This window comes from Larimichthys crocea, chromosome III (assembly GCF_000972845.2).
Source record: "Larimichthys crocea isolate SSNF chromosome III, L_crocea_2.0, whole genome shotgun sequence".
Classification (NCBI taxonomy): domain Eukaryota; kingdom Metazoa; phylum Chordata; class Actinopteri; family Sciaenidae; genus Larimichthys; species Larimichthys crocea.
Genome location: NC_040013.1, coordinates 41,356,658 through 41,368,176, shown reverse-complemented (window position 1 = coordinate 41,368,176; position 11,519 = coordinate 41,356,658). Strand labels below are relative to the sequence as shown.

General features: G+C 37.9%; 1 protein-coding gene across 1 annotated transcript; it reads left to right on the top strand.

The window, feature by feature from the left end:
- The first annotated feature begins 50 nt into the window (after positions 1–50).
- slc2a8 (solute carrier family 2 member 8) lies at positions 51–9,154 on the top strand. The gene is made up of 10 exons (XM_010750534.3): positions 51–518; positions 1,038–1,200; positions 2,416–2,622; positions 3,060–3,159; positions 4,541–4,752; positions 5,047–5,196; positions 5,569–5,677; positions 5,787–5,963; positions 6,519–6,664; positions 6,962–9,154. Exons 1-10 carry the CDS (start codon positions 424–426, stop codon positions 7,106–7,108), a joined length of 1,506 nt encoding a protein of 501 aa, XP_010748836.2. The 5' UTR covers positions 51–423; the 3' UTR covers positions 7,109–9,154.
- The last annotated feature ends 2,365 nt before the right edge of the window (positions 9,155–11,519 follow it).

Here is an 11,519-nt window from a genome sequence, read left to right as displayed (position 1 = left end):
GTGGTTAAACCGCAGTTCCTGCATAAGAAGCTACACGACACAGTCTTTGGCTGAGCGGCAGCAATGCCATACTTTTATTTTGAAAACAGGAAATGACACCCTCATACGATGATCAGCTGACTGAAATGTTGACAAAGCAAGTCGGCCACCGGTGGAGGAAGCAAAAACCCAGTGATAGCCTCAGCGATGAGTAAATGGTCCGATTCTGACGACTGACATGTCGGATGTTTAATTCATTGAGCTAAGAGCTCCGTGACATTATAGTTTCGGGCTTTTTTTTCACTTGCTTGACTGCACAGTTGCCAGTTGTCTGTGCAATAGCTACTGCTGATTTGCTGAGTTTTAGTCTTCCCTGACATGTGATCCATGTGAGCGGTGAACAAGAAGAGAAGATAAACACCAGGAAACTCCTCTACTGTCGGTATGGACATCCAGAACGAGAGGAGAAGGCTGCTGGATGGGGAGGGTGGAGATGAGGATCCTACAGGTCTCATGTCTGAGCAGGATGCTTACCTGAGGTAGGTTGACACACAAATAAACAATGACAAGCGCAGTATAACTACAGTCTGTATACTGCATAATCAGCTGGAAGAGTAGCTATTGTCGTCGCTCATGACAAGTTCCCAAAGGCCAAGGTGATGTCCTCAAGTATTTATTTATATTAAAATCAGTATGAAGCAGCAAATCTTCACCTCGGAGAAGCTGCTGTCCTTCAAGGTTTGACATGTTTTGCTTGATAAGTGCTTTGAATGATGATACAATCACTAACTAATCATTAGTTCATCAGTTAACTAACTGATTAGTTCAGCATTGTTTTACTGGAAGGCTGATGGCTGCCTGCAGCAGTACGACTTATACAACATTCATTCAAAATCTTTAACCTCAGGTGCCACTATAAAATATGGATCAAAGGTTTTATCATTCTTACAGTTTAAACTGTTTGTTCAACGTCATGTTTCTTTGTTAAAGTCAGTGTTGCTTTGTGAAAACCATGGTTGATATTATGCGCTCTGCTCAGTTGCTCTTTCTCTCCACAGTAAAGTGAAGAATAAGAAGTTGTACCTGGCGACATTTGTGTCTGTTCTGGGTCCCATGAGTTTCGGGTTCGTGTTGGGATACAGCTCTCCCGCCATCCCTGAACTTACCACAATCGATGACCCACGGCTGAAGCTGAATGATGTCCAGGCCTCTTGGTTTGGGGTATGATTAAATATCACAAGGCTCAAAGCAGAACAGCTTTTGGACAGTGTTTTTTAACTTATCAGCAGTTTAATGCCATCACATGTTGTGGATTCACTTGAAGATTGAAAACCTAGTTACAGTATAAAGAAACACTGAAACGGCTCTCATAGTGCAATGCAATCAAATGCAATCAAAATGTAAAATTTGCTTACAGCAGTTATTTAAAAAGGAGAAAATAAATACAGTTAGGTCTGGAAATATTTGGAAAGTAACACTATTCCACTTTATTGCCTTAAAACACTCCTAGGTTGTTTTCACAGTCAAATGAACTTGGAAAAAAAAGATGAACCTGGCTAAATCTGTGCAGACAGTTTATTCCTTCTCATTTCACAATTCATCTGAGTCACACTATTATTAAACACTAGTGACCCAGTGCCACTGAAAGTCATGCATATCCATGTCATCACACTGCCTCCACTGTGATTTAGAGATGATGTGGTATTTTTCAGATCATGAGCTGTTTCAACTCTTCTCCTCTTCTTTTTCTTCCCACCATTCTTGTACATATTGATCTTAGTTTCGACAACTGGGCTGTTTTAGCAAACTCTGATCTGGCCTTTTGTGTTCCTATCAGTCCTATCAGTGGTCTTTTTTTTCTTTTTACAGCCTAAAGATGGCCCGTTTCACTCGCATTGAGAACTCCTTTGACCGCATGTTGTGGGCTCGAAAATGTAAATTCCAAACTTGGAATAGACTCCAAACGTTTTACTCGCCTAATTATTAAAAGAAATGATGAAGAAAGAGCCCACGCCTGTCCATAAACTGCCCAGTTATTTTTAATCCCTTGATAATGAGGGGCTAACATAAAACCAAAGCTGTTCATCTGTACTTAAATCCCACATTGATTATACAACAGTAAATTTAATACGATTTAGTAATCAAAACAAACACCAATTCTTACATAACGTTGCTTTATGCAACACAGTTTTATACTACATATGTAGTAGACAGTGCCTGCTCCGTTTATCAGTCTGTCAGCTACAGGGTCATTGGCCTGAAAAACAGTACGACCCCTGTTCTAGGCAGAAAAGTGCAGATTGTAACAAAATGGCAGTAACCTGCTTCTCATTTCTACATTACTTGGCATATTAACATTGGTTAAACACAGGGTACAATGCAAATAAAGATATAGAGGTTATTTCCTCAAGCTCTATGTTGTTGGTTTTTTTTCAGTCCATAGTGACGGTGGGAGCGGCAGCAGGCGGGCTACTCGGTGGTTGGATGGTGGAGAAGATCGGCAGGAAGCTCAGTCTGATGTTCTGCTCGCTGCCATTTGTGTTTGGCTTCACCATAATTATTGCAGCGCAGAATGTGTGGATGCTTTATGTTGGCAGAGTGCTCACCGGCCTCGCCAGTGGCGTCACGTCACTGGTCGTCCCGGTAAGAACCATGACCGTGCTTTTTTCCTCTCCTTCCTGCTTTCTTTTTTGATATCGATACTGTTATTTTCTGCCCTGTGGCCACCAGACTCACTATGAATATGTGACACTGCAAACTGCGCATTTATCTGTATTTTCTGTGGTTTTGTACACCAAAAGATTAATCAGTTAATAAGGAAAGTAAACAGCATTTTAATCAATAATATAAACTCTCATTAGTTGCAGAATTAAACTATTAATCAGTATTAGTCATAGGCTAACCGTTTTGGCAATGCTTAGAAAGTCTCTGTTTTCCAAACTTCATTATTGTGTTTCCATGGATAAAGCCTCTGCTAAAATGCCTGAAATCGGAGTAAGAGTTGGTTAATTGCTGTGAGTCACTCTTATGTTCTCATGTGTTCCTCCTGTGTTTTTTACTTGTTTTCCCTCTTCATACAGCTGTATATCTCTGAGATGGCACACGAGCGGGTACGCGGAACGTTAGGCTCCTGTGTGCAACTCATGGTGGTGCTAGGCATCATGGGAGTGTATCTTGCAGGTGTGTCAGCTAAGTATTTATGACATCACATTTAGTAAAGTCCAAGTCAAGGTTATTGAAACTGGCTGAGTGTTGAAATAAACACGAGAAGAAAAAAAAGTAATCACAGAGTTACTCTAACTCAGCAGTTTACGAGCTGTAAATTATGTCAAGTTTTCTACGATGTAACTTTACAACATCCACCTCTGTGGAGTAGGTCATGGGTTTTATCTGTAATGGTTCTCCTTGTCACTCTGCCAAACACCCTGTGACAACATCATTTTGTTTAAAGTGCTTTTTCTGAGGTTCCTGTACTGTTTTAAACCTCTGCGTTGAAGAAAGGATCAGATAAGTGCTGTCCCTTTGACAGCAGCCTCACTTGTTGATCTGTGTGAAAAAAAAGCAGCTTCTCGTTAATCTTGTTAGCTGCATGCCATTCACATTTACTCAATAGAAGCCGATGTGTCACATGAGCTGGGTTGTCTCGTGTTAGAGGTCAGTGAAAAGATGCTTTTTATGTAATTCGGGTTAAATAGCTTTTTATTGTGTAACAAATTTGGTATTTATGTGGTTGATGCAAGTCAAAAAAATTACAAGGGTACTAAATAAATGATTACATTAACTAATGATCTGTTTTTATGGCACATTTTATCTCAGACACAGAAATTAAACAGAAATGAATCACCAGATGAAATAACTTAATGTGGACTGAAGAAATATCTTCCATGTAAATCCTGTTTTAATTGTATGATAGCTTGCAAGCTAAAAAAGAAAAATGTCACAAACTAGCTACTGTTCTGTAAAACAGTGAACAATATGATCTCTGTATAAAATTCAGTGGAACAATCAGATCAGCTAGAGGAGTATATTTTTGGATGCAGGAGATGAAGGCATTAGTGTAGAACCTTGGACTTGGACAAAGCTCTGCTGTGTCCTGCAGCCTACGGTCTGAGATCTTCTTGGGTGACCCATTTAAAATAGGAACAAGAAGACAACAGCATTCTTTAATTTTCAGTAGGATTCATATTTCTACTGGAAGATACCTTAATCCCTGAGGAGGTTCAGGACCCTTCTGCATTCTCTCATTCTGGTACCTCATTCAGAAACCAAACTATAGAAACCAAAAATAGGGGCAACATGGAACATAACTGTGTTTTATTCAATGAAAAAACACCTGTTTTGCAGCTGCTGCTTTACTATCCTACTATCAATTTGGAGTTTAGTATCTTGCCTGAGGACACTTCAACATGAGACTGGATGACACGCCCTTAATAACAATATATTAATAATTTCATATATAATCAATTAGTCGATTGACAGAACATGCAAGTAAGTTTTCACCAAAAATGCAGCATACTGTCTGGTTCCAGCTTCTGTTGAGCAGTGTGAACTCATCTTGCAGGTCTCTTCGTGGACTGGCGCTGGCTGGCGATCTGTGCCTCCATCCCGCCTACACTGCTGATGGTCTGCATGTGCTTCATGCCAGAGACGCCCCGGTTCCTGCTGTCACAGGGCAAGAGGCGGGAGGCAGAGGAGGCTCTACGCTTCCTGCGAGGTCCGGACGCCCCCGTCGAATGGGAGTGTGCACGCATCGAGGATGCCTGTGATGAGCAGGTGGGTCTGTGATTGGTTGGCTTGGCTGTTAGTAGCCAGTAGGTATATGGTTTGTAATCAAACTGAAAAGGAAGAAACAGAGAGGCAGAGAAGCTGCAGAAAACATCCATCAAGAAATCAACAAATGACAAATGAGCACAAAACAGAACCTTCCTCTTTATTATAATGCCACCATTGTTGGAAATGTTGAAGTAAATACCGAGACTGTTTAGATCGAAAGGTCAAACAGTTCAGTCTGCAGTCCCAGACAATGAAGCGTCTCATTGATTGCTTTGTCTTTCTGTTCTCTCTCAGGGTTCTAGCTTCCAACTGTCTGACCTCAAGGATCCTGGTGTCTACAAGCCTCTCATGATCGGGGTCATGCTGATGTTTTTTCAGCAGATGACGGGCATCAATGCAATCATGTTCTATGCTGAGACCATATTTGAACAGGCACATTTTAAGGTAAGGGGGCTCTAAAATAGTTACTTATTCATGGGAAATAGACAGCTTTCCATTTAGTTACAATTACACATGTTCAGTTTGGCACATATGCATTACAACTACTGTTCAGTGTTAAGTTTTATCTCAGTCTTCTCATGTTTTTCTGTAATTGTGCTCTTGTTTCTGTCCTCTGTTGTTTTGACAGAGTGATTTGATGCAATTCCTGTTTTAATTTTAAATACAGTTTAATTACTCACAAAAAGTACATGATAATTGGTCTGTTTTTTTTTCTTTTCAAAAATATATTGCACACAAAATTGTAATGACATTTTCTGTGAAAGCACAATTTTATCTTGTTGAAAGGATAGCTGTGAATGTTTTGTCCTTTTTCAGGAGAGTGACCTGGCTTCAGTGATCGTGGGTCTGATTCAGGTCGTCTTTACCGGAGTGGCAGCAGTGATCATGGACAAAGCTGGGAGGAAAGTCCTTCTCATCATCTCAGGTATGTTCACAAGGTCCTATCCCCACATTCCCAGTTTCTCTCGTTTAATGCCACTTCCAGACAAGATTACGAGGTCATAAGAGATTTTGTTTGTTTTCCCATGATCTAGGTGTTGCAATGGCCATCAGCACCACAGCATTTGGGGTTTACTTCTACCTGATGTCCAAACTTCACAGCACCACCTCGTTGAGCCTCTTGATGCTGGACATGCAGAGCACGTCTGCTGAAGAACCCCACCCTGATCTGGCCTGGCTGGCCCTGGCCAGCATGGCTGTTTTCATCATGGGTGAGATCTTTAAATTTGTTATTGAAACTACCATCAGGAGCATAAACACGTTTATATGTAAGTGTTCCGATCAAAATTATTCCAAAGGTAATGCAAATAGTTGTGTTTCCCAAATGAAAGAGTAAGATTTGAGCTGATTTCTTTACAGAATATGGCAGAAAGGGAATAGAATATTCATAGGTCTTCATAGGTTTTGAATAGTGTCTAGTCACCTAAAAACAAGAACTATTATGTTTGTTACCTTTGTCTATTTTTTGTTCTTTGTAGCATCCTTTTTGTGCAGTGTTTTGTGTTATACGTATGTGAGATGGGGGGGATTGGTTTCCATTTCTAAAAAGGGCAACTGGGAAGTTTTTTTCAATTATTATCTGTTGAGTTTATTATTTTGCCCCCAATACATTTTGAGAAACTGGAGCAAAATGTTGGTGTCATCTGTACAATATCTAATCCCGCAAAGGACTCAATCAACGTAGTCAAAATATAGGGCAACTACACGGGTGCATATCAAGATAAGATGGATCATACCATATTAATAATAATTGTTACCACATTTAGGTTTTGCTCTTGGTTGGGGTCCGATCCCATGGCTCGTCATGTCGGAGATTTTCCCTCTCAAAGTGAGGGGCGTTGCCAGTGCTGTCTGCGTCCTCACCAACTGGAGCATGGCATTCGTCGTCACCAAAACTTTCCAAGACATGATGGTGAGTGCTCAACAAGACACCATTTCAAGTATTTTAACTATTACAACAACCCAAATTCTGAAAAAGTTCAGACATTGTACAAGACAAGATATTTAATGATTAGACTTTATTGTTTTATATATTGCATATTTTAAATATACACTAATTCTGAATTAAATTAAACAAATAATTTGATTAAAAAATAATCCATGCCTTGGAGCCGTTGCCTTTGTATGTGTTTTGGTATGTATTGTGAAACTTTCCTTTATGACCTTTCCACCATCACTGCATCCATGTCTATATAACTGCCTCTTCCAGAATCTTCTAACCAGCGCTGGGACCTTCTGGTTGTTTGCCTCTATGTGCATCGTCAATGTCATCTTCACCATTGCCTTCATCCCAGAAACAAAGGGCAAGACACTAGAGCAGATTGAAGCCACATTCAGAGGGACATCAGGTCCATGAAGCCCCACCGACCCAGCCACCAAAAAACGTCCCACACAAAAACTGAAAAATCTCAGGCCTCGTATTTCTGAACTGACTCGTCCTTGTGACACTGTAAGGGCATTTTTAAAAACTTTGTGAAGCTAATAAAGCTATAAAACTAATTGAAACACTTTATCACAGCACAGTAGGAGATCAATCTCATCCAGACTTAGCTCAGTAATAAATCCTGCCTTCACGAAGATGTTCAGTTTTTGGTCAAACAAAAAGAGGTGATTGAACTGTATGATCACCATGCTGTTGAACTGAGAGGTGTCTATACTATTTTTTCCATCCCTATTGTATGAAATATACTGTATCAAAGAGGTCTGACCAAACTGGCAACTGAGTGTAAATCATCTGTTTCTAGAGCTAGTGTTGGGTTTGTCTATTGTACTATTGTAAAAACAAGGCGGTACAACATGACGGACTCTGTGGAAGAGGACCCACAGTGTCTGTAGATATAAAAGGCTCTCTAATGTAACAAAAACATAACTCTTACTTTTCAGGTGATTACACACTAATGAAAACATAATTTTGCATAGTATATCCTATTTCTGTTATATTCTGTAAACGGGACCCCTAAATCTGACACACTGGTCCTTAATCAGACCACTGAAGACTAAAGTTCTCCTCAGGTCAAATACTTGAAATTTTATGTTGTGCTGGGAAACAAATATGTCGAATAATCGAATATCGTGTTGGACTACTAGAGTAAAGCACTCATTTAAAAACAGTTCCAGACTAACGCTCAGTGAGCAGAGTCAGCACAGTTTAGTGTCTTCCCTAACAATATTTGGATTGGATAGGACATGTGACTGTGGTGACACAGAACCTCAGTGTGCTGCTTCCTCCAGTGAGACTAGTCTACACTGCCCCCTGCAGGTCTCCCCTGCTATAGCTCACCTCTAAATGAGAATCACATACATAGTGAAAATTCTATATAAAACTACGATCTTTCAGGCTTGGATTCTATACTGTGAAATATTAGAATAAAATTGGTGAAAAGAGGTTGTGGTAAGCTTAAATTAATGTCGGGTATGAAAGATACAAATGTAATGAGTTTTTACTGCGAAAAAGAAATAACAAAATGCCAATTTGATTATTATTTGTTATTTTAGCAGGTTGAAACATGCCTGTGACAAACTAGTTTTAGTTTTCTACACTAAGAAAAGAACAAATACTCTCTGGGTTTTTTGAAATTTTTATCCACATTATTTTTCATTTAACAGAAGCTGGTACAATGCTGGAGAGTTTAGGGAATACAGAGACTGCTTGAAACAATATTGGTGTTCAGTTAATTAGTTTCAGTGCCAAATTCATCAGACTTATTTTCTTTATTGACTAGATAAGAAATAATGTCTGGTTTCCCGGTATACCTCCTTATAGTCAAAATGTCATGAAGGAATTTTGCAGAAACTTAATTGCACTGATGTTTTGAGAAGTGAGCGCACTGTTTAAACTGACTCTGCTGGCTGTTAATTTAACTGTGCGTCATCAGCGAAATGAAATACAATTAAACCGATTCTATAATGCAAAACTTGTTAAACATCACCGGAATTAAAAACTGCCAGCTGTAAACTCTCTTACAAGTTGGAGAATATTGTGTGTTTTGTAATGTTTTTGTAATAATATTCTCTTGGGATACTCTTGTAAAGGAAATGTTTTGAACATATATTATCTGACTTATACACAACTGGGATAGATCTGATTTGTTTTCAGTGACTTCTCTGAAGAAACCTGATGATCATGTTTTTCCTCTTTATAATTTATACGATTTTTTTTGTACTCTGTTTTTTGTACTTTTCTCTCTATGGGAATAAATAACTTTTTGGTGCTTGTTTGCTATAAATTCAGTGAAGCTATGAAATAGATGCATTATTCCACTCTTTAAGCCATTGTCCACTGGCTGGTTTGTAATATAATGTATATAATTTCCAAATTCACTCTGAATGGAATCAAATGAAGCTCTTTGTCCCAGTTTCATTATCCCAGTGTGAATCTGAAATAAATGTCTGTGGATAAAAATCTTGTGTTGTTTTGAACATCTTGTGTTATATAGTAATGATTAAAAGATCTTCAGCTTTGTTCTTTGTTCACAGCCTCCACTTGTCAAGAGTCTACATGTGAAGCACAGGACAGAAAGTCACCAAAAAAATACTTTTATCAATATAAACATACAAATATATACAAAACTCTGGTGGATATATTTATAAAAAAAGAGTAAATATTTGATTAATAATGGTAAAACTAGTATATTTTATTATTTTCTTTTATATGTATTTTTCTATGAATTCAACCTCTCATAAGTTCTAGTTTATTTTGTCATTTATAACAACAATAACTTTTTCTGCATCAGAACAATGAAATAATATAAATATTTATAAATGTAAATAAATTTGGAATATTTAAATGTTTCAGAGCCAAACATGCACTCGCAGGTATCTTCCTCTAAATGTTGTGTAATTAGTTTAAAACTATTTTAAACCATGAAGAATAGAAAAAGTTATTAATACCCAGTTTTAGGGGATTCATTTTTGTGCTTTCATTCATTGTAAATATTTTGTAAATAGATTTAGTTCAATCACAACACACAGTGAATGAGAAAATGAGTATTGGTTTATAGTGCATACAATCTATCCAAAAGTATGTAGGTTTAGCATGTGTTTTCTATTCATCTACAAAACTAAAAGTCTGCAGCAGCACAAGTCAAAGGCAATATCACTCTCAGCCTAAAGAGAGCAGCAGGCCTAAACATAAGTTAAACATAGACAACACCTGCATCATTACAGAAATGAACAGACTAGAATATGGTTCGACAAAAATAGATTATCATTAAATCTGAGCAAAACAAAATTAATGGTATTTGGTAATTGTCCATTGAATACAGAGGTATTAATAAAATTAGAGGGAGTTAAAATAGAAAAGTTCACAAAATAACATTTTAGATGTAGATGACAGAATCACTTGAAAATCACATATCAAACATGTACAGACCAAAGTCTCAAGAAGCATTGCAATAATAAACAAAGCAAAAAAGGTTTTGGATCAGAAATCACTTCACACTCTTTAATGTTCCCTAGTCTCACCATACTTTCAATACTGTGCTGAGGTTTGGGGCAGCAACTATAAAACATCACTACAGCCACTAACCACCATTCAAAAACGAGCAATACGAAGCATACACAACGTTGGCTATCAGAAACACACAAACTCCTTATTTCTACAGTCCAAGATACTAAGATTTACAGACATTGTGGAGTATCAAACTGCTCAAATAATGTTTAAAGTTAAAAATAATCTTTTACCAATAAATATACAGATATTATTCATTATGCATGAGGGGAGTTATAATTTAAGAGGGAAAATAAACTTTTATCTAACTTTAATTTGGACTAAGAGGAGGGGTTTTTGTGTTTCAGTTAGTGGGGTGAGACTATTGAACAGGTTTACCATGGAGATGAAGCAATGTCCAAATGTGAAACAGTTTAAAATGAGATACAAAGACACTATTTTTAAGAGGTACAGGGATGAGGGAGGTGTTGGGTAAGCACTAAGTGTCATGAGGTTTTTGTCTCCTTTGTTTTTGTTTTGTTTTATTGTTTCTCTTCGTGCATGTGTGTATGTGTGTATTGTATTAAGTGTATATGTAGATTTTTTTGTTTGTTTGCTTGTTTTTTTTTTTTTTTTAATACAAAGTCAGGAATATATTTTATTTATCTATAAGTATCAGGTATATCTAAACAAGTTGCAAGGAAGCTTGGTGTTGTCATTCATTATTTAAAGAGAAGGGGTGGGAGTTCATAAGTATGTCTATGTTTAAATGTTTTGCCTTACTTTTATTTTTATTTTGGTTTGCATATTCTAAATAAACACTTCAATCAATCACTTAACAACAAAACAATGTTCTACACTCTCCTTATCTGTCTCACAGATTTTTATTTATTTATCTGAAGTAGCCTCATATTTTCAGTAGTAGATGTCATGCATGCTCATTTAAAAAAAAGACCAAACCGCTTCTTGTTACTTTCATGACCGTTTAAATTCTGAGTTTGCGCACTACAACTTATATGACTTTTCAAAATAAAAGTCGCATTAAGAAAACGTTACACCGACGTGAGAAATCTGATCGCTTTTTGCCTTCAGGTTTGATTAATCACAGTTAAGTTGAATGTAAATTCATGAAAAACATGCTTCCGACTATTTTCGCGGATTGTATCTTTGAAAAAAACACACACTGTTCCTCCTCTGTGGCGTTATTGTGACAGCTGCCCTCCACGCTTTTCCGGTCCGCGGTCAAAATAACGGAAACACTTCCCGTGCTGCCTTGTGTCACCTCGCCTGTGGTCCGGGGCCGCCTGTCTGCCTCTGCTCGGCTCCGAGGCTCGGGGGA